The sequence below is a fragment of the Anabas testudineus genome, chromosome 18 (genome assembly GCF_900324465.2).
Source record: "Anabas testudineus chromosome 18, fAnaTes1.2, whole genome shotgun sequence".
Taxonomy (NCBI): domain Eukaryota; kingdom Metazoa; phylum Chordata; class Actinopteri; order Anabantiformes; family Anabantidae; genus Anabas; species Anabas testudineus.
The window spans coordinates 12,338,336-12,362,640 of NC_046627.1; the positions used below are offsets into that span (position 1 = coordinate 12,338,336).

Consider the following 24,305-nt stretch of genomic DNA (forward strand, 5'->3'; position numbering starts at 1 on the left):
CAGAGCTGCATCTGTTTTTGTCAACAAGTTATTTTATATTTGTTGTGAGGTTCTGTGTTGTGGAGATTCTCAGGATGGACTGTAGGTTCTCACCAGTGAGACGACTCCTGTGTGCTGTTTTGTTAGTCTTCATCACTGAGAACAGCTTCTCACTAAGATTTGTTCTACCAAACATAAACAAGGTTCGAGCCGCATGTGGACGGAGCTGGGACATTTCTGCAGGAATGGAGTGAATAAACTGTGCGGGTCCTGCAGTGTCCTACTTTACCTTCAGTCATTACACTGCAGCTCAATCAGCTCCATCTGAATCTGCACAGGTGCAGTTTCCACATCAACGGTAAAATGGGCTGCGAAGCAACTCTAAATTATTTTCTTGTTCGTCAAAGTCACCAAAGCTCCGTGAGAACTCAGTTTATCAGCAAAGTGCGTATTTGTGAACACCGTTGTAACGATATGGTTCAACATTACTTGGCATCCTGAGGACCAGCTTCATAATAACCTGCAGCATCATAAACTAAACTTGATTAACGCGGAAAGTGTTCGGCAGCTGAAGCGCTGCATTATGGGATCTGTAGTTTATTGTGTTACCAGCGCTTCATATCGCCATTAATAACAATAATATAGAAATGATCTCGCGGGCCGGATATAGTTACACGCCGGGCCGGATGTGGCCCGCGGGCCCTGAGTTTGACACAGGGTCCAGCTCCACCCCGAGAACAGAGCCAGTCCTCCTGATCAGTTTGTTCAGTCTGTTAGAGTCTGACACTCATGCTGCGGCTCCAGCATAGAAGATGACACTGGAACCACAGACTACAGTGCTGATGAGTTCCTAGTCCAGTTTTTTGTTCAAGTACACTCCCAGGTATTTGTACTTGTATACGACCTCCACCTCCTCCTCCTCCTCCTGTACAGAGAGAGGGATGACAAGACTCCCAGATTTCCTGAAGTCCATCACCAGCTCCTTTGTTTTATGGATGCTGAGTTGCAGATGGTTTAGTTCACACCGGATGGTGTCGAATGCACTGGAGGAATCAAAAACATGAGCCTCACTAAGTCCCCAGTCTTATCCAGCTGGGTGTAGGTGTGATGGAGCAGATGTATTATGTCGTCACCCACTCTAACTTGGGGTTGAAAGACAAACTGCGCTCTTCATTTCCTCTTTGCTGTTTTCTGAATCCTCTGCATCCTCTCCTTCTGATCTCCTTGGTTATATTTAAGTCCGCAGTGTGATCAGCTGATCCCGGGTGTAAACAAAGCAGCTGCTGAAAGAATAAAACCAGAGATAAAATCTCTCTGGAACAACATGATCTGAGAGGGTGTAAGTTTATCTACACAAAAACAATATAAATAAGAAAATAAAATACAACGAAAGACGTCACAAAGAAACAGAGCGCAGCGGGGTTAATATAGTTTGAGGACATTTGGCTGTGAGCCCAGTGCTGCGAAGGAGGCAGAGGAAATTATCAAGACTTTCATTTTGTGTCTTATTGATGGCAGCAGCATCTCGTCGTTTCTCATATTTAACGTTAGATTTATAGCGGATCGAAACACAAATGAACAACGATTAATCTATTTTCTATCCGGTACAATGGTCCAAGTTTTGATTTGTCCAACAACAGCGACTTTAATGTTACTGTTGTCAACTCTCCCTGCGGCTCTAACAGGTAGGTTATTCTTTCTTTTTACTGATCTGCACTTTATTATTTCGAGCCAGCTTTGACTAAAACCCTTTCACTCCATCTGTATCAGTCTGTTTTCTAAGTGTTTTTTTTACCGATATGACTTTCATGGAAACTGTGAACTGTGAAGTAAAATTCCTCTGTCGCAGTCAGAGGGATGAATATGGGAATATTAAAAATATTACAGTTCAACAGTCAGAGCAGGAATACAGTACATAGAGACAGAGGCATTTTGGATGTGCCCTGTTTCAATCGAGCTGTGGTTCTGTGGGACAGAACCTCCAGCAACAGTCCAGAGAACTGCATCAGACAACGGAGAATAGTAAAGTGACATCAGGACCACAGCTCCCAGAGACAACAAGTTATTAAATAATCTAATGCTGTATAAGTTTTCACTGGTTTCACCACAGATTATTTTAAGTTCATTAAACCAGGCTTCTCAAAAACTCAGACCAAAGGTTGTTCTATTCACTGTAAGGACCAAAACTAACAAAGTGATTTCTCCTGATTTATTGCATCATTTCCTCTGTGTGCTGTAAACAGCAAGTAAAACCTTTAGCAGTAATAAAATGATAAAGGTAACACTTCCTAAAACAATAGATCTAATAAGGAACTGATTTTAAGCCTTACTGTATTGAAAACTGCTCCATCCATAATAATACATCTGCATTTATTAGTTGTTTATATTAATAAACTTATGGTCGTCCAAAGTGTGCAATTATATCATTATCGTACCAATTTTTAATATTGTGTTCTGCTTCAATATTTGTTGTTCATAATACTTTGATATGAATCAGTGTTTTAGTTTATGTTGTTTTTCTTTGTTCTTAGGAAACAATACACTGAAATGTTCAACTGAGAAAATCACAGTCTCAGCTGGTGATGATGTAATTCTACAGTGTCGTCTTGAACCTCCCGTCAGTGCTGAATCCATAAGAATAGAGTGGACCAGACCTGATCTGCTCCCATGTATTAGAGGCTCTGTCCATACTCATGAAGATGGACGTTTTCTATATGAGGAACAAATTTCATCCTATAATAATCGCACCAGACTATTTGCTGATCAGCTGATCAATGGAAATGTCTCTTTAAAAGTCTCAAGAGTGACTCCATCTGATACAGGGAAATACAGATGTTACCTTCCTTCAATCCACCAGGAAGCTGTTATCGAACTCAGTGTTGGTAAATTAGACTATTTTAACAACAAGTATATTAATCACCAACTATTCAGATAATTAACTAATTTATAATGTGAACAGGGATTTTTCTTTGTCAGTGACAGAAAATGTTTTTATTAATGCTAATAAATATTAATAAAATGCTCCTGGTTCTAAACAGATGTGATGTAACAGTGTTGTATTAACTGGTTATTAACATTTTGCTTGAGAAAATAATCTTAATATTTTTTCTACTTGTCTAAATTAAATTTTATTTGTGTTCTTTCTTACAGGTCATGATGGTTTTGTTCCTCCAGACAGTTTTATGGAACATAAACCAGTAGAAGCTGTGGTCGGCAGTGATGTTATTCTTCCATGTGTTTCAAAGTTCAATATTAATGTGGACGATCATATACTGGAGTGGAACAAAGATGATGAAGAGATTTACACTGTTCAAGATGGACGAGGTTCTACTCAGGTTGATGATTATAAAGACAGAACATCTGTCTCCATTGACGAATTCAAGAAAAACAACGTCTCACTCAAACTCTCTGGAGTAAATGAAACAGATAGAGGAGATTACTGTTGCTGTATTAAACTGGACAGAGACAATATAAAATGCACTAAAGTGACTCTTGGTAAGTATTTAAACTCTGCTTATGTACAGTGATTATATTCTATTATAAACTATGTTGATAATGATAGTAACAGACCTCAATCAGATTCTCTCAGCAGCTTCTTTACTCTCTAAATACTCTATAAAATTAAATGATTAAAAATCATCACTGAAACAGCTTAAACAGAATCTCACATTAAAACACTTTGAAACTGTTTTAGGCGTCTGATGTTTTAACTATAAGGATAATTGAATGTTGAAAGAAGTGGAAATAACAAGAATTTATAATTTGGTGTCTGCAATTCTACATGTTTTTAATAATCTGTATGACTTACGTAACATAACTTAACATTTTTACAGATGTGAGTAAAGAAGAAAAGCAACCTGAGAACAAACAACAGACACAGGGTGAAGGTAAAATGAAGATGATTCTTGTTTTGTGCTATTTAAAACATATTTTAATATTTAAACATAAGACACTCATGGTCTCTGACTGGATGAAAAAACTATGTGAAAAAAGAGATTTCCGTTCCTCTGTCAGGTGTATTTTTTGGGGTTTCCTAAATAATTCTATATAGTTGTATATGTTCTCTACATAATTCTGTAAGGTCTTAAACTGACATTGTCAAATGTCTTGAGCTGTCTTCTGTTATTTGTGACTTGGCACCCCATGAATAAACCTAATTAAAAATGATCTCAGCATTTAACATAACATTTAACTTTCTTAACCATAGCATCTGTGAGGTGAACCTTTAGCAGTGCAGCCAGGGCAGACCTGTGATCCCACTTCATTATATTTAATAACCACATTATGTCTGCAACATAAAAGAGAATTAGCTCTAAACTCAACTCAACTCAACTTTATTTATAAAGCCCTTTTAAAATCAGCCTTAGCTGATCAAAGTGCTGCACACAGCTAGTCAAAGGAAAAAAACAAGCAAATAATACAATACTTAAAATAATGAATAGTAAATGAAATTACAATAAAAACAAAAGAATAAAACAAAGGAACAAGCAAAGAGTCCTCATGTTGAATTCAAAGTTAGGGAATAATAAAGGGTCTTCAAGTTAGTTGTAAAAATAAAACAAACATATACAGTCTGTTACATGAGAAACATGTTTGAAACATAGTGGGAATAAACATGATTTCTTACAGAACTGAAACTATTTTCTTGTCTCCTTTGTATATCTCCATGTTTGTGTTCTGTCATTTCAGCTGACTCCATTGGAGCTTTGGTTGGAATCGTGGCTGTTTGCCTTGTGGCTGCACTTGTTGGTTATGTTTTGTGGAAATATCGAAGTAAGTCACTAGATTTGTCAATTTAAATAATGATAAATAAGATAATCTATTTATTATTGTGTTACATTTGTTTCTTATTACGAAACACATGAAATCCACACTTTAAATCACAAAATGAAAACCTGTTAAATAAAATTATTACGGTCTCAGCAAATCCCGAAGTCTGTCAATAGGGTTAAGGTCTGGAGTCTAACTCTTCCTGAACCACTCACTGGACATGGTCCGCAGCATCGTGTTGAAATATTAATTACTGCAGTATTTATCCAGTGGAAGAATCGTTTTTGTAACTGTATTTTTCTTTCATTGTGTTGAAAGTTGCTGTTTAAGTGACACAGACCTTTGATTTGGTCGTTCTACTCATCTGAACTTAACCATCAACAGAAAAAGCAGTTTGGACGGACATGATGAAAATAACCAGTTTTATGTTATGTTGGTTCATGTGCAGAATGTGACAGGAGGAGACCTGACAAGCCAAACATGGACGGTAATCTGAGTACCAATGTTAAGAGAGCTCAACTTCTCAACCTGGATGTATGAACAACACTGACAACAGCAGTAGTTGAGTATATGTCTTATAACAAAGACAGGAATACACTCAGATATCTGTAAAATATTAAAGCAGAAACATCAGATTTTCTTCAAAACACTATTATTAAGAAGTGTTTTAAAATCAAAATGGCAACAAGGAGGTTCTCTGATTAATTTGTCCTTTAATTTCTTGTCTGTATTTCAAGCAAGGACAAATGTCTGTTGTTGTGTGATCAATTCATTCCTTCATTTAATCAAAAACAGTATTAACCAATACAGGATCACTAATGATGATGAATGTAGTGTCTATATTCTATAATGACTGTTCAAATGTTGAGTTATTTAATGGTTTCATTTGGTTTTGGTTACAATATTACAAACAGTACTACTGTTTCTGATGCTAACCTGATATTGTGTGAAGCATATGTTTTGCAGATGTTACTGACACTATAAGCTATACTGATTCAATCTGTTCTCATTACTGTTATCTGAAATAACCAAAAACATTGTTGAACCAGTAGTAATTAGGATGCTATTCAGCTTCCTGTCAAACACTGTAAAGGATCTGTCACATGCCTAGGATCCAACTCCATTGCCACAGACCACACCACACAAGAGGAGTAAGAATAAGGAAGGTTTATTTACAATAAAGATAATGCAGTGGATGAATGTCAGGAAGCAGCAGCTGAACCGAGCTGTCGTCAGGCAAGTATGGTGGTCTAGAAGACGAGAGAGATAGATTGAGCCTGGCTGATTGTTGGGTAATGTTTATATTGGAGTACTCACTGAAGTCTTGATGAGCGGTGGTCGAGAGGCAGGGGGAGAGTGAACCAGTGAGGAGACTGAAGAGTTCCAGATTGTGAATGTAGTGGAGCTTGCAAGATGGATGACAGCAGAATAACACGTGCAGACTGGGAGCAGAGGAGGAATGATGTGTTCTGTAGAATGAGCTTTGTAGCAAGCACAAAGGGTTAGTGAAATACACAGTTCTTCAGAAATCCCGGGTCATACACAGTAGGGCTGTCCAAGCACTAATGTCCTTAAAGCTAAAGCAGATTCAAAACAACAATCCAGGTCAACACTGATATATATATATATATATATATATATATATATATATATATATATATATATATATATATATATGATAATAATGGGGTGACTGGTTCTCTCTAAGCTTGAATCATTGTTCTCCACTATCCAGAGCTGAGCCACTTTGTGTTGTTTGAGAACTATATGAACATGAAACCAACTGCTTACTTCCTGTCATTCCCCTGACCTCGGATATTAGCCTGATTATTGACTGATTGTTTGAACTGCCTTTGTAAATCACCCCATGGTGCTTCTGAAAACTGTTATTCCTCTCCTGGACTCAGTCCATTATTCCCGGAACTCACTGTCTCCATCTGCCTCTGTCTGCTCTACTTCGTTGGTTGGCCATCTGGGCCGTGACATCATACACCTCTTCCGGTTCACACCCAGACCTCCACATTCTCCTGTGTTTCCTTCTGTACTCATTTTACTTTTACTTTGTGCTGTTGTTTAAATAAACATTTGAACCTAGTTTTGTCCAGTGTGTCTCTGGTAATGGGGTCCTAATAAAAGCTTTTAATCTTTCTCCTCCAAAACATGTTTGTTGAAATGGTGAACAACTAAGTCCATTAAGTCAAGTGCTGTACTTAAGGGCACTTCTGCTGTACTTGTATTTCACTGTTCCACATGAATGACTCCCTGTCACCAAATGCCGCTTTAATTCAATTGAGATGTGGGTCCTCAGAAAAAACTGACAAGAAGCTGCTGGCTTTCTGTCTCTTTCTATCTACCTCTGCAGAGAACACGCTGACATATATTGCCTGTGTGTGTGGTATGCAGGCTCCATAGCTGAGGAAAGTAAAATATGTGCAGAATGTGATAAATACAGCTCATTAAATCATCTGCATGTTGTTACAATGACCAAAAGCTTCTTTCCCTGGGCCATTCAGAGCAAACAGTCACTGAACACACTCTCAAATATACATAATCCACACATTACCTTGTGCAATATGCAGTTGCCCTTTGGTACTTTACAGAATCTAGCAAGAAACTATTTGGTGTTTATTCTTCATAGAAATTCCACAGTAGAATGATGCCCTTTTGTATTTTATTTAAAGGCAGTTAATATGCAGTTCTCTTGTTTTGAACCTAGCAAATTTGACCTCCTTGTACAAAATCCACAATTTACTCACAGGTTCAGAGCCAGGAACAACTCTTAAAACGATAATTTGTTTGCAGAAATCAAATTCACACATCAGCCTGGTGGCGTTCACTCTTCAAACTTTTTTCCCCAATGTGCATTGCAACCTGCCTTATGGCACTATATCTGTCATAACAGTATTTGAACAAAATATTAAAAATATAATTATTACTACAAATATTACAGTGACTGTTGTAAGAACTTTAATGATATATGTAGTAACTGAGCAGTAAACATACAAACACATGTGGGAGCTCCTACACTTGGTGCACTGTTGAGACATAGCACCCACACTTTTGTTGTACTCTCTTTGTGCAATGATAATAAAGTTTATTCTATTCTTAAAATGTCAGACTGTACAATTCAACATGATACACAAACAAATGCAGTATTTACAGAAGGTTTTAATCAATTTAAGAATAAAAGCTCTAAAAGTTACACAAGCTCTTAAATTTTGTTCAAGTTTAAATCATTTATAATTAATGATCGTCTGTGTTGTTCGTTTTAGTGATTTGAACAGCTTTTGGACATAGTTTATAGAATGAATTACTTTATTGTCTATTACAGTAGTGTGGGTAGCTGGTATTCTTGACTCTCTGTAGATCAGCCTCTGCTGCACTGTCTAACTAAACCAATTCCCAAATAAGATAGTAGTGTAAACAGAGAAAATGTTTTCCTCAGCAGTATTTGAGTGAGTTGTCCAACTCCAAGTCAGCATTAAGTCGGTTCATTTTTACAACTTCCAGTTGACAATCCAGAGTCATTCTTTGGAGAGGGTTTCTCAGGAACGATCTGATAGTCATCTCTGTCCATGGGGCACATGTTAACAATGACTCTCAGTGTTGAGCAGAATTGAAGACCAGTAAAATGTAAAATGTATCAGTAGAAGATATAACTCATACAAATACGTTTGGGCATTAGGCTGGATAAAGTGCAGAGTTCTCCAGAACCATGGCACCAGCTAAAATATAAAACACAAGTCCAGGTATCAGTGTTTTTTTATTTAGTGGTATATTTTAATCCTCCTAGTATGAACACATTATAAAATGCACATATGCATCCCTGTGACTGTGATGTTGAGAATGTTCCTGCACTTTCTCCCTCCGTCTGACTCACTGTAAACAAACTGTCATTTTCATAATCTAACTTACCCCAGGCAGAAAAACGTGAGACCTCTTTGGCCAACAAACAGTATCTTCCACAAACTTGCAGTAAGCACACACACATGGACAAAGCCACATTTGTTCTGCCAGTGTTTTAAATTAAGGCACTAATGTTAGTGAGAGACAGCGGATCTGAGCAGCTGTTTCTCATTATAGACAGAACAGGCAAAGAAGATTTGATGTATCAATAACCCTTTTTGTTAATGTGATTATTTTGTTTCGAGTGTACAATCTTCATTATTAATAAAGGAAATAAATCTAATAAAAATACAATACCTTAAAATGAATAAGTTATTTCAACATTTTAGACTTAGAATTTATTTATATATTTTTGATGGTGCATGACAAACACAGATATGTAACATTTGCACTGGTTTTAATGTTACAAGTTTTGTCTCTGAAAATTGCACAAGTGCAATTGCAAAAATGCAATGTTTTTGTAGATTTTATTTTATTTTTTTATTTTAATCTAGCCACAGGGGTTGCAAGCCAGTGACTTCTGTGCCGGTCCCAAGCCCGGATAAATAGAGAGGGTTGCGTTAGGAAGGGCATCCAGCGTAAAAATTGCCAAAATAACCATGCGAATCATCCACAAGACTTTCATACCGGATCGGTCGAGGCCCGGGTTAACAACGACCGCCACCGATACTGTTAACCTACAGGGTGTCGGTGGAAATTTGACTACTGTTGGTCGAAGAAAGAGGGGAGGCAGAAGGGTTCGTGGTCAGAGAGAGAAGGGAAAAGGCAGGAGCATAGATCTGAGAATAGGGACTCTTAACGTTGGCACGATGACAGGGAAAGGCAGAGAGCTGGCAGACATGATGGAGAGAAGGAAGGTAGATGTTCTGTGTGTGCAGGAGACAAGGTGGAAGGGCAGCAAGGCACGTAGTATTGGAGGAGGATACAAACTGTTCTACCATGGTGTTGATAGGAAGAGAAACGGGGTAGGAGTGATCCTGAAGGGGGAGTTCGTAAACAGTGTTCTAGAGGCGAAAAGAGTCTCAGACAGGGTGATGAGCATAAAGCTAGAAATTGAAGGGGTGATGATGAATGTAGTCAGTGGGTATGCGCCACAGGTTGGCTGTGAGTTAGAAGAGAAGGAGAGATTCTGGAGTGAGTTTGATGAGGTCATAGAGAGTATCCCCACAGGAGAGAGAGTTGTTGTTGGAGCAGACTTCAATGGGCATGTTGGTGAGGGCAACAGAGGTAATGAGGAGGTGATGGGCAGGTTTGGTATGAAGGAAAGGAATCTGGAAGGACAGACGGTGGTGGACTTTGCTAAGAGGATGGAAATGGCTGTAGTCAACACTTACTTCCAGAAGCGAGAGGAACATGGAGTGACATACAGAAGTGGAGGTAGGAGTACACAGGTGGACTACATCCTATGTAGACGAGGTCATTTGAGAGAGGTTAGTGACTGCAAAGTGGTGGTAGGAGAGAGTGTAGCCAGACAGCACCGCATGGTGGTGTGTAAGATGACTCTGGAGGTCAGGAAGAAGAAGAGAGGGAAGACAGAAAAGAAGACCAAGTGGTGGAAGTTAAAGAATGAAGAAACTTGTGAGGAATTCAGACAGAAGTTAAGACAGGTTCTGGGTGGTCAGGATGAGCTTCCAGATGACTGGGAAACTACAGCAGAAGTTATCAGGGAAACAGGTAGGAAGGTGCTAGGTGTGTCATCTGGAAGGAGGAAAGAAGGTAAAGACACTTGGTGGTGGAATGAGGAAGTACAGGAATGTGTCAAGAGGAAGAGGTTAGCTAGAAGGCAGTGGGATGTAGAAAGGACTGGGGAAAGTAGACAGGAGTACAAGGAAGCACAGCGTAGAGTGAAAAGGGAGGTGGCAAAGGCCAAACAGAAAGCTTACGATGAGCTGTATGACAGGTTAGACACAAAGGAAGGAGAGAAGGACTTGTACAGGCTAGCCAGACAGAGAGATAGAGATGGGAAGGATGTGCAACAGATAAGGGTGATTAAGGACGGAGATGGAAAGGTGCTAACAACCCAGGAGAGTGTGCAGAAAAGATGGAAGGAGTATTTTGAGGAGCTGATGAACGAGGAAAATGACAGGGAAAGAAGGGAGGAAGATGTGGATGTTGTGGAGCAGGAAATAGCAGAGATTGGAAAGGATGAGGTTAGGAAGGCTCTGAAAAGGATGAAGAGTGGAAAGGCTGTTGGTCCTGATGACATACCTGTGGAGGTGTGGAAGTGCTTAGGAGAGACAGCAGTGGAGTTTCTAACCAGTTTGTTCAATAGGATTCTAGAGAGTGAGAAGATGCCTGAGGAATGGAGGAGAAGTGTTCTGGTTCCGATCTTTAAGAACAAGGGTGACACGCAGAACTGCAGCAACTACAGAGGAATAAAGTTGATGAGCCACACAATGAAGCTGTGGGAAAGAGTAGTGGAAGCCAGGCTTAGGAAGAAGGTGGAGATTTGTGAGCAGCAGTATGGTTTCATGCCCCGTAAGAGCACCACTGATGCTGTTTTTGCTTTGAGAATGTTGACGGAAAAGTACAGAGATGGTCAGAAGGAGCTGCATTGTGTCTTTGTAGATTTAGAGAAGGCGTATGACAGGGTGCCGAGGGAGGAGCTGTGGTACTGTATAAGGTCGTCGGGAGTGGCAGAGAAGTACGTCAGAGTAGTCTAGGACATGTATGAGAGAAGTATGACGGTGGTGAGATGTGCTGTAGGTCAGACAGAGGAGTTCAAGGTGGAGGTGGGACTACACCAAGGATCAGCTTTGAGTCCCTTCTTGTTTGCTATGCTGATGGACAGGCTGACAGATGAGGTCAGACAGGAATCTCCCTGGACAATGATGTTTGCGGATGATATTGTGATTTGCAGTGAGAGTAGAGAACAGGTGGAGGAACAGCTGGAGAGGTGGAGGTTTGCTCTGGAAAGAAGAGGCATGAAGGTCAGTCGTAGTAAGACAGAATACATGTGTCTGAACGAGAGGGATCAAGGTAGAAGCGTTAGGTTACAGGGGGCTGAGGTGAAGAAGGTACAGGAGTTTAAGTACTTGGGGTCAACAGTTCAGTGTGATGGAGAGTGTGGAAAAGAGGTGAAGAGGCGAGTGCAGGCAGGTTGGAGCGGGTGGAGGAAAGTGTCAGGAGTGTTGTGTGACAGAAGAGTGTCAGCAAGACTCAAAGGAAAGGTGTACAAGACAGTGGTGAGACCAGCTCTACTCTATGGGTTAGAGACGGTAGCAGTGAGAAAGAGACAAGAGGCTGAGATGGAGGTAGCAGAGATGAAGATGTTGAGGTTCTCCTTAGGAGTGACCAGGTTAGACAGAATAAGGAACGAGTACATCAGAGGGACGGCTCATGTTGACTGTGTTAGCAACAAAGTCAGAGAGGCCAGACTGAGATGGTTCGGACATGTTCAGAGGAGGGATAGTGAATATATTGGTAGAAGGATGTTTGAGATGGAGCTGCCAGGCAGGAGGGCAAGAGGACAGCCAAAGAGGAGATATATGGATGTCTTAACAGAGGACATGAGGTTGGCTAGTGTTAGGGTAGAAGATGTTCATGATAGAGTTAGGTGGAAAAGGATGATTCGCTGTGGCGACCCCTGATGGGAAAAGCCGAAAGAAGAAGAAGAAGATTTTATTTTTTTATTTTAATGAAATGTAATGACTATGTACACGATGCCTCCAGGTAGACTCTGGTTTATGTCTTCACTAGAAAACAAACCAAACCGAACATCACATGACAGATATAGTATTAATCAGCTGCTACACAAGTTTTTTGATTTCTGTTTACTTTGGCGATTTTTACGATTCCTGCCTGATTCTGGCCCAGTTTGTTACGTTTCTCTCTTTCTTTTTTCACCTGGTTCCAGTCCTGTTGCTCTGCTCTTCAGCCACTTCCTGCTCTTGTTCTTTAGGAAATCTGGGAGTCCTGTCAACCCTTTCTCTATACAGGGGGAGGAGGTGGAGATCATAGCGGAGTACAAATACCTGGGAGTGTACATGGACAACAGACTGGACTAAGAACTCATCAGCACTGTTCAATAAGGCTCAGAGCTGGATGTAGTTTCTGAGGAGATTCAGGTCCTTCAACATCTGCAGCACCATGCTGAGGATGTTTTATGAGTCTGTGGTTTGTAGTAGAAAATTTTCCTCTTCCTCTAAATATTGTTAAATCTTCGTCGACTTCAAGGAAGAACTCAGTGTGATGAACCATCTCAGTTTAATACGTACATGCCGGCATGGAGAAAACACCACAATCATGTAAATGTCTTCTCTCCACCTCTCTCTAACGCTCATATTTATACTTCACAGGGTCCCCTCCACATAACATTCCTAAGGAACTAAGTATATGTGTAACATAAGGAAAACACACATTTCTTCTACACATAGGCTGAATGTTTACACCATAAATTTCCACTACAGGTCTGTGTTTTTCACTTGTGACCTTGTGACGCAGAACTCCATCTCCTACCCATGTCCTACTGTGAACCCTTGTCCTGTCTGGTATCTCTTATCATCTTTCATAATGAAGTTGCTCTTTTCTCCTACAGGTTCCAGTGTCATCTTCTATGCTGTGGTCTGCTGGGGCAGCAGCATGAAGGTGTCAGACACTAACAGGCTGAACAAACTGATCAGGAGGACTGGCTCTGTTCTGGGGGTGGAGCTGGACCCTCTACATGTTGTAGCTGAGAGGAGGATGCTGTCCAAACTCCTCTCAGTCCTGGACAATGCCTCCCACCCACCGCACAGTTAGTTGGCTGGACAGAGGAGCACGTTCAGCCAGAGACTTAGAAACATTAAATGCTCCACAGAGAACCACAGGAGGTCCTTTCTACCTATGGCCATCAATCTGTACAATTCCTCCGCCCTCTATAAGGGGTGGTGGAAGTGAAACTTTCTGTCATATATCTGTTGTCATTCCACCCTAGACTATAAATATTCTATCTATTTTACAGATCTGTATATCTATGCTGATCCATCGTACATATTCTGTATATATATTGAGTTTTCTATGTTGATGTCATTGTGTATTTATGTCGGTGTTAAATCTTACCTGGTTGTGGTTTCCTTTCTATGTTGAGAACAACTGTAATAAGGGAAAACAGTTTCCCTCTGGGATTAATAAAGTTTTTTGAATCTTGAAGCTCTCTGCGGATTATTTTGTTTGTGTTATTTAAATCTCTTCTTCTTCTCTTTCGGCTTTTCCCATCAGGGGTCGCCACAGCGAATCATCCTTCTCCACCTCACTCTATCATGAACATCTTCTACCCTAACACCAGCCAACCTCATGTCCTCTGTTAAGACATCCATATATCTCCTCCTTGGTCATCCTCTTGCCCTCCTGCCTGGCAGCTCCATCTCCAACATCCTTCTACCAATATACTCACTATCCCTCCTCTGAACATGTCCGAACCATCTCAGTCTGGCCTCTCTGACTTTGTTGCTAAAACTGTTATTTTCATATGTTTTTCATTTTGTTCTGTTTGGACAACAAACTTATGTAAAAAATGTAAAATTAAATACACAGTTCTAGTGCACAGAGAATAAAGTTATAGTCTTAACATGATTGTTAATGAGTATTTTAATAATGAGTATTTATTCAATAGCTCTTAATCAAGTACTGCAGTATCAAGTATCTATTACTGGTAGATAATTAAGAGTTACTAGAACACAGACTGGGAGATACTGCTGTATACAAAGATGTTCTTTCCGTCAGTGTCTAAGTTTAACGAAGGTACCTACAAGTGTCAACACCCCACAAAAGAAGAGTCGTCAGAGAGTCGGCTGACTGTGACAGGTGATGTTCTGATTAGGACAAACAGTAGATGTGTGATCATCAGAGCCACTCTGTAAACTTCAGAGGAAAATCACCAGTCAAATTTAGGTATTTTGTCTTAAAATATGTAACTCAGATAACGCACAAATGCTCTCAGTTGTGACACTGACAGGAAGTGTCCAGAAAAAGCACACCGCATGACAACACATGAAAAAATAGTTGTGATTCTTGTGCAGACGTGTGAAGGTAACAGAGAGGTTTGATTCTATTTCTTAATTATTTTTTACCATAGTTGTCACATTTAAAAATGTGTAAAACAAACCTGGACTAGAGTACTTGTTTTCTTCCTCACAGTCTGTTCTGAGCCTAAAAGTGTCCGGACCACTCCTCCTCCATCTCCTCTGGTGTCTTTTAAGATGGTGTTTATCATCCTGCTGCTCCTCCTGTACGCTGTCTTTGTAATCGTGCTTATATTTAAATACCAAAGTTGGGCTCGAGGTAAGAACACCCCTGAAAAAATGAATCTGTTCTATTGGTCTCCTGTGAATAATCAGGGTCAACATCATGTCAGGTAGAGATAGTGAACAGAGATGTCAACATACAAGCATTCAGCAAACTGTAAATCCATTAAGTCTGTGTAGTTGTGTTACTTCTCACTTCATCTGTTGTCATTAACTACAAATACCATCTTTATACTGCCATCTAGTGACAATTCTAGGTTTTTACAAATTGGCACTTTGTGAAAGGTTTGGTGGACTTGAAGGACTTGCGGGCCGCAATGGGCCTGCGGGCCGCGAGTTTGAGACCCCTGCTCTAAACCAAAAATATTCAATAAAGTGACAGGAACTGAGGTTTATTTTGTTTAATGCTTGTCAGGTCCAAGTCTGAAATTTCAAATGAGATCAAAAGTAAAACACCAAGACACCATTTACTTTCCCTGCTGTGCTCGTTGTTTAAAACAGTTTGGAAAATGAATGAAGATTTTATAAAACTGTAAATACTCCACTGAGAAAACATTTTCTCATTTTTTCTGTTCTGCAGTTCAAAGCGCTTTTAGTCCTCTCAGATCAGAATGATGGATGGTGTTTTGTGATTGTAAGAAGAAAAAGAAGAAGGACGAAGAGAAAGAAAAAGCCACAATCTGTTTTGTTTTTATTATTTTTACATTACAGTATTTTTATCATCTCATGCAAATGTGTGATGCTCAAGCTGAAGTAATTTTTACATCGTTCCTACTAATTATTCGACAAGCTGAAGCATGCAACTGAACTTTGGGATTTCATGGTTTTCTGCATGAATTGGTCATAAAATGTGCTCCGATCTTTATCTAACTCACAACAATACAAAAACACAGTCTGCTGAAAATAATAGTACACAAACATTATATGTTTTCATGTTTGTATTGAACATAACATGTAAAAATTCACAGTGCAGGGTGGAAAAAGTATGTGAACCCCTAGCCTAATGACTTCTCCAAGCGATGATGACAATGGATGTGTTGCTGAAAGCTGTCCTTCCCTTTAAAAACACACACCAGTTTTGGGTTTACTGTTGCAGTACTGTTGCTACACTCCCTAGGCGTAGAGTGTCAGCTAAAGACTTGAGAGAAATCTCTGGCACATGCCAACATTTTTGTTGACACATCTACAATAAGGTAGACATCAAACAATAATGGAGTACATGGGAGGACCACCAAAAAAATATTGCAGCACGTTTGAAGTTTCCAAAAGAGCACCTGAATGTTCCACAGCACTACTGGCAAAATATTCTGTGGACAGATGAAACCAAAATTGAGTTGTTTTGAAAAAACACACAACACTATGTGTGGAAAAAAAAAGGCACAGCACACCAACATCAAAACCTCATCCCCACTGTAAAACATGGCGGAGGGAGCATCATGGTTTGGTCCTGCTTTGCTGCCTCAGGGCCTGCACGGATTGTTGTCATTGACGGAAAATTAATTCCAGAGTTTATCAAGACATTTTGCAGAAAAATCTAAGACCATCTGTCTGCAAACTGAAGCTCCGCAGAGGATGGATGATGTAACAGGACAATGATCCAAAGCTTACAAGTAATTCAACAAAAGAATAGCTTCAACAGAACAAAATACACCTTCTGGAGGGGCCCAGTCAGAGTCCTGATCTCGACCCGATTGAAATGCTATGGTATGACCTTAAGCCAGCCATTCACCCCAGACATCCCAAGAATATTGCTACACTGAAACAGTTTTGTGAAGAGGAGTGGTCCAAAATTAATCCAGATCGTTGTGCAGGTCTGATCTGCAACTACAGGCAACGTTGCACTGTGAATGTTTACATGTTAAGTTCAATAAAAACATGAAAACATATAATGTTTGTGTACTATTATTTTCAGCAGACTGTGTTTTTGTATTGTCGTCAATAAGCCTGATGATGTATATGTTATATTATCTGCATACCACACAACACAGAACATTGTTTTCTACATTCCTCTTTTTCCTCGGATCTTTTATTGCCTTACTTTCATTGTTATATTTGCTACATTGCTGTATTTTTTTAATAATCGTTCTTTGTGAAACCTGATTGATTCTGATATATGTGGAAATTAATAAACATTTAACCACATTTTAAAATACTTTTTAAAAATTATACTCACTATTGGTAGAGGCGGCACAAAGAAGAATGTGTGTTTGAGATAAAGTAAAACTCTGATATTTAAACCAGGATTTGTAACATTGGTAACATTCTGTCTTCTACACGACTGATGCACATCTCCTAGTTCACACTTTATATCATCCAGACTTTATTATAATAAAGTTCTGTTTTTAGGCCAGAGACATGTCTCCATCTTAATCCAGAATATTGCTCCAGTGTTATTGATTCTCTAACCATTTTATCTAACGTTCTTCGATGACATGTAAGGTTGTAGTGTCTGCATTCAGCTTATGATATAAACTATTAAATACTGACATTAATAAACTAAAATGAGTAAGTTGTGACATTTTTCACTTTAAAATCAGAGGGCCAGCTCTTTTTCGATGCACAAATCAAACATTTAACATTAAACAATGTGACTGATTCACACACCAATCAGCCACATCATACACTCTTGGCTACTGTGTGGTTTTAATGTTGTGGTGGTAGAGGTGTCAGCAGGAGCTCTTTCACAGGTCTGCAGCATCACTTCTCATTACCATTTTAAAGTGAAAAGTCACTTTAACAAAAACCAGCAGGCTGTAACCTGCAGAACGACTTGTCGGATGATACTGGCTCAGTCAGCTGAAGTTGCAAAGAGACTCAACTGTCTAATCATCATCAGTCATATATGCTTGTTTCACACCCTGTTCATGCTCCAAAGACCAAACAAACATGAGCAGAGCACTTCACACCTCTGTCAGAAGGTTTTTCTTTGCGTGCAGCTGTGTGTGAACTGCAGACGCCTAAAACTGGATGCATGTAGGCTAAATTGGTGCATTTTGTTGCTGCTGAACCAAGTCCACATATTCATGCATGGCAAGCATTAAACACCAAATGTATGTGAAAACTGGATAGAGATTCATTCATGTCTTTCATGTCCTGTTTTATGTCCCAGCAGCCACAATGACCGTCCAACCTGACAGGTCTCAGTTCTTTCGGTCTGAGGCCCACACTCTGAATTGTAGAGTGCCGGGGAAGTTCAGCGGCTGGACAGTGAAGAGAAACACCTCAACAGGATCTTTTCTGTCATGCACAGTTTCCGCAGTGATCATCACTCCCAACAGATCTCAGTACTTTCGAAACAGCCAAATCTCTCTGAGCTGTGGAGAAAGCTGCAGCAGCTGGTCAGTAAAGAGAAACACCTCCCTGCTCACATGTCAGAAAGAATGGACAATGGTTTGTGAGTCCTCCTGCACCATTGAGAGTCAACAACACTCTGTCGTCCTGTTGCAACCCCCACATCATACTAATAGATAATGGAACTTTTAGATTTTAGAGTTTGTGTCATGTTTTAATTTAAGCACTTTGCTGTTGCCACTTATTTGAAACACTCTTGTACTTTGTCATAGTCAGAACTTGGCCTGTAAGAGCCCCTACTCTTCCTCCACCTGTCACTTCTCAGCCTATAATGGTCTGTGTTGTCCTGCTGTTCAACCTCTACATTGTCATAGTGATACTGTGGATATACGCATACCGACGGTGGGCTGGAGGTAAGAAAACCTCTTCAAATGATGTATATCTCTCCGTTTGAAGACTCAAAGAGAAAGGTGGTGGCAGGGACAGTGCACTTAATCAGTCTAGAGGCCCCAAATTAAGGGTCAGTTATCCTTCACCAATGCTTGACATGAAGTAAAAAGAAAAAAAGAAACACACTTGAAATTCTAGCACCAGCACACAAACACACATTCACATCAAGCTTTAGGTCTTGATTCCAGAAAAGGTGACATACTGTAGCTTTAATTACCAGAAGTAACCACGACATAAAAAAAACAGGCAACGAGGGACTTCAACACAACCACATAAGTTAGTTTGCACTTACTTCATCTCATCTCTTCACACCATCGTTCACTGGGACAACTGTCCTCTGCATATCACAGGGCTTTCTGCAGCCTGTCTTGCTATGGTGAACATGCACAGATGCTTTTTAATGTCGGTATCAGTCTTAACGTGACTTTCTACCCACTTACTCTCACAGAGTTGTTTAAACAACAGTTTGATGATGTTTGAACTTCCTGCAAGGTGAACGTTAAGTTTCCCACTATTCAGAAGTGTTGAGTGTTTTGAATAAGAAGAAATATATTGTAAGTGCAAGTCAATGTACTCTATTTAAACTAAACATCAGAAGCACTACTAGCTTTTCTGCTGTTGGCTTTTTTGAATAACAGGGTGAGGTCAGCAACACAGTCTGTTGTTGGAGCAACACTTGCAGAAAACAGGAAGACGAGTGCAGCTAAGTGTTAAATGGCACCAATATGAGTAAAAGGTAGTGAGGTGACAGGCGCAGCAAAGTAGTGACTTGACCAACAATGATGAGATAGGTGATGATACTTACTGAAATAAAGTTCTAAAAAGAAAAATGTTTTAATGCCAGTGCTGGCTCCTTTACAAACTTTCTCTGCTCTTCTCTTCCTGCAGTTCGGGATGAGCTGAAAGAAAATCGTGTGATTTAGAAATTGTGAGTGGGTGAAGCAGGGTTCACATTGTATGTTGAGGTGGCCTAAATCCAGCAGCAGTCAGGCGTGTTGGACATTTATGGGGAAGTTTTTGTTTTAGTTGAATGTGTGCATGCAGATTTCAGCTGTGTTCAAACAAACATGAAAATCAACACAAAGAAAGTAATGAATGTAACTGCAGTGCAACAATTTGTGCTAAAATGAAAGCGCTTGCTCAAAGTCTGCAAATAATGCACATAATAAAGCAATTAGTTTCATAATATTAATTTCATGCCATGGTGTTGTGATGCTTACATGACAGTGACGTTTAGCTGATTCCTTTACATAATATTCACCTCAAAAAGTATGTGAACCTTCTGATCCATCCAAGTAAAGAGATATAACAAACATATGTAACACTTCTGTCACCCTTTAACAGAAGGACAGCGCCCTGAGCTCATAATTTTACTTCCCGTAGTTAATTTATGAACACCCCTTTAAGTTTAACTAACAACAGAATTAAAACATTTAGTACAATCCTCCTTACAGTTGTCTATTGTTCTGTGTCAACCTATAAAAAAAAAAAAATCTGCAAAACAACTATGTCTCCAAATTATATCCAGATGTATTAACTAAAAGAGAAAATAAATAAAAAGTACTTTTGTTGAGCCAAATAGAATATCAGCAGATTGCTGTCTCATACAGGTTCTGTGTTCAACCTTTGAAAATAGGTGTACAATCCTTAATATATATCCCAGTCAGGAAAAACAGTAACTAAAGTATGTACTGAAATAAAAGAAAATGTGGATTAATATCACCTTCTTATTTTAACTTAGTGTTGTGGGCCCACACACACACACACACACACACCAGCCGGCGACCAAATAGAAAACAGAAAAGCCAAATAAAATGACAACAAACCTCCTGTTTCAGGCCTGGTCGACGCTCGATAACGTGGTGGCCAAAAACGTTGAAGTCCTGTGACTCTAGCAGCAGAAATACAAGTTTTAGACTCACATACAGCCAGTGTCAGTGTCAGTGTCCGTACACTACACCTGCACTGTCGAGATGATCCAGCATCAGTCCGTATCTTAGCTCACAGCTAACAGTGGTTAGCATCAGGTGTCAGTTCATCTGTGAGGTGAATTGTGTCCTTCTCTCTCGTTGCCAGAGGAGCTGTCAGACTTTCTCCTGGTCACCTGGAGCGATATCTGAGAAGTCTGGAAAAGTCTTTACTCAGGCTAGCTGGTTGTTAGCCTGAAATGCTAATTGAACAACAACATGGCTACTTAACGTACTGTAGTCCACTGTGCTAACAGGACTAACAAGAACAATATTCACCGTACAACTGTACTTCCCCTTCTTAATGTCTCTGTCTCTCTCATTTACATTTTCTTTTCCAAGCACAGCGTGTCGCTCGCCTCGCTGTCTCTCCTCTGCTGACCTCTTGACCTCTTGACCTCTCGACCTCTCTAACTCCCGCCCTTTAGCCAATCACAATAACAGGATTAAACACCATTGGTTGTTCAAAGAACAAGCACATTGTACATATTACACTACAACCAAACTACAATATACACTTTAACCTCAATGCACATTATTTCTATCAACATCAGCATCAAATGAAGAAATAAATAAACTGAACAAAACTGAAGAACTGTAACATTTCTACAAAACAAAAGAACTAGTTATGCATAGTTATTTACATGCTATTTAGTGGCCTAAGATATTAGTCTTGGGGCTAAATAGGAATCATCACATGCACATGGGAGTTGATTAATTAAAGCAGAGGGCTCTGCAGCCTGAGCTGAGAGATGAGCTCAGAATCAGAAACAACAATTAGTCATAGTCAGATAATCTTTTTTTGATCTAAGTAAACTTTATCTTGAAGTTTGGATGATGAATTGTACGATAGTGTACAATAGTGATAGTGTTTGGCTTGACAAAGTTTCTCAGTGGGAACAACCTGAAGAAACGAAAGCGAATTGATGGAGCACATCTGCTCTGTGCTGTTTCCGGTAGGAACGATGAACAAATAGTGACAGAACATTTTGCCCAAAATGACAATAGTTTATGGGAAATTGAAATGTTCAGCACATTCAGATAAAAAAAACAAAAAAAAACAACTACAACTACAGACATAACACTGTAATACAAGCCATGCTGCAGCACAGATGAAGAGCAGTGAAAGTGGCCAATTCTTCCATGTGTTTGGAAAGAATAAATATAACTGAAGCTTAATAGTTAAAGCATATTTTTAAACCCAGTTCCTGCCAGACTGGACAGCGGAAGACTGAAAAATCTAAACAGCTGCTGAACACTTGTTGTGGTGTTAAATAAATGTCAGAACTGAGCAGGAAATTTTAAACAGATGTGATATAGTGGGCGTCAGGGAAATGGAGCGTGTTTTCTGCACATTTCCTTTATGTCTGCACTCTCACCCACTAATAGGGAACGTGAGCTGGGTTTAGACCATCGGGAGACAGGTTACTTTTACCCTACTGGTGATGTGTTGTTGCAATAGTAATGCTATTTATGGTCCCCTTTTTTTGTTTCAGATACCACCCTCCTCCTGCATGTCCCTGACTCCATCTCATCACTGCACATCGACCCTCATCTGGTTCAACTGCGTCTTGTTATCTCCACCCCATCACTACATTTGCCACTCCACTCCGCTGCCTCCATGTCAGTCCGTTGTCTCTGCTGAGGAGACCTCTCCAGCCTCCCAGTCTGCTCAACAAAGAACTCTCAGAATTACTGTTAGTTATTGCATGAATGATAGTTTGGATTTTCCTGCTTGTTTATGCAGCCGTCTTTAGTTACTAGCCTTTGTCTTTAGTTTGGTTTTGACTGTCTGATAGCTCTTGCCTGCCTGCCTGTGTATTTGGTCTCTGCCTGCAACCTGTGATTACACGCTGTTCACTTCTCCAGCCTGCCTACGTCGTGCTTTTGGGTCCTCGCCTCGTTGTGCTTGTGCCAGGTACAGGAGAGTAGAGAGGAAGTCAGTCCACATATGGGCATAGATTCAAGATCCAGCCAGCCCTCCTGATCAGTTTGTTTAGTCTGTTAGTGTCTGACACCTTCATGTTGCTGCCGCAGCAGACCACAGCATAGAAGATGACACTGGAACCACAGACTCATAAAACATCCTCAACATGGTGCTGCAGACATTAAAGGACCTGAGTCTCCTCAGAAAGTACATCCAGCTCTGAGCCTTTTTGTACAGTGCTGCTGAGTTCTTAATCCAGTTTTTTGTCCAAGTACACTCCCAGGTATTTGTACTCAGACACGACCTCCACCTCCTCCCCCTGTATAGAGAGAGGGTTGACAGGACTCCCAGATTTCCTAAAGAACAAGAACAAGAGCAGGAAGTGGCTGAGGAGCAGAGCAACAGGACTGGAACCAGGTGAAAAAGAAAGAGAGAAACGTAACAAACTGGGCCAGAATCAGGCAGGAATCGTAAAAATCACCAAAGTAAACAGAAATCAAACTTATTCAGGGCTAAACTCTGTGTAGCAGCTGGTTTTTACTTTATCTGTCATGTGATGTTTGGTTTGGTTTGTTTTCTACTGTAGACATAAACCAGAGTCTACCTGGAGGCATCGTGTCCTTTCATTAAAAAAAAAAAATGTTGAACAAATAATTTATTCATTTTAAGGTATTGTATTTTTTGTGTCTGTCCTCATTTCCCTTATTATCGCATTATTAAAATGGGTTATTGATACATCCAATCTTCCATGCCTGTTCTGTTTATAATGAGAAACAGCTGCTCAGATCTGCTGTTTCTCACTAACGTGTGTGTGTGTGCTTACTGCAAGTTACTGGAAAATTACTGTTTGTGGCCAAAGACTTTTCACATAGTTCTGCTTGTGGTAAATTACATCACAGTCACAGGCATTCAGATGTGCATTTCATAATGTGTTCATACTCTGCCAGGATTAAAAAATACCACCAACTTAAAAAAACACTGATACTTGGACTTATGTTTTATATTGTAGCTGGTGCCATGGTCCTGGAGAACTCTGCACTTCCCCTGGCAGAAGGCCACTGCCCTAAATTGTATTTATCCAGCCCAATGCCCAAACATATTCATATGAGTTATGTCTTCTACTGAGACATTTTACTGGTCTTCAATTCTGCTCAAAACCGAAAGTTGTTGTTAACATGTGTCCCATCGACGGAGATGACTATCAGCTCCTTCCTGAGAAACCCTCTCCAAAGAATGACTCTGGATTGTCAACTGGAAGTTGTAAAAATGAACCGATTTAATGCTGACTTGGAGTTGGACAACTCACTCAAATACTGCTGGGGAAAATATTTTCTCTGTTTACACTACTATCTTATTTTGGAATTGGTTTAGTTAGACTGTGCAGCAGAGGCTGATCTACAGAGAGGCAAGAAAACCAGCTGCCCACACTAATGTAATAGACAATAAAGTAATTCATTCTATAAACTATGTCCTTAAGCTGTTCAAATCACTAAAACAAACAACACAGAAGATCATTCATTATAAATAACTTCTTAAACTTTTAGAGCTTTTATTCTTATCCTGATGAAAACTGTTACACATTGTTGACTGGTGTAAATACTGTATTTGTTTGTTAATATATGTGTTTGTGTTTCGTGTTGGATTGTACAGTCTGACATTTTAAGAATAGAATAAACTTTATTGTCATTGCACAAAGAGAGTAAAACAAAAGTGTGGGTGCCATTTCTCAACAACAGTGCACCAAGTGTAGAGCTCCCACATCTGTGTTTGTATGTTTACTGTTTGGTTATT

General features: G+C 39.8%; 1 protein-coding gene across 1 annotated transcript in view; it reads left to right on the plus strand.

The window, feature by feature from the left end:
* The first annotated feature begins 1,453 nt into the window (after positions 1-1,453).
* The window catches only part of LOC113168551 (V-set domain-containing T-cell activation inhibitor 1-like), a 44,493-nt gene continuing 21,641 nt past the window's right edge, over positions 1,454-24,305 (plus strand). The window contains exons 1-3 of the mRNA XM_033326588.1: positions 1,454-1,664; positions 2,511-2,861; positions 3,130-3,474. Of these exons, the coding sequence (XP_033182479.1) occupies positions 1,589-1,664; positions 2,511-2,861; positions 3,130-3,474 (772 nt within the window). The 5' untranslated portion in view covers positions 1,454-1,588. The remainder of the gene's footprint in view (positions 1,665-2,510; positions 2,862-3,129; positions 3,475-24,305) is intronic.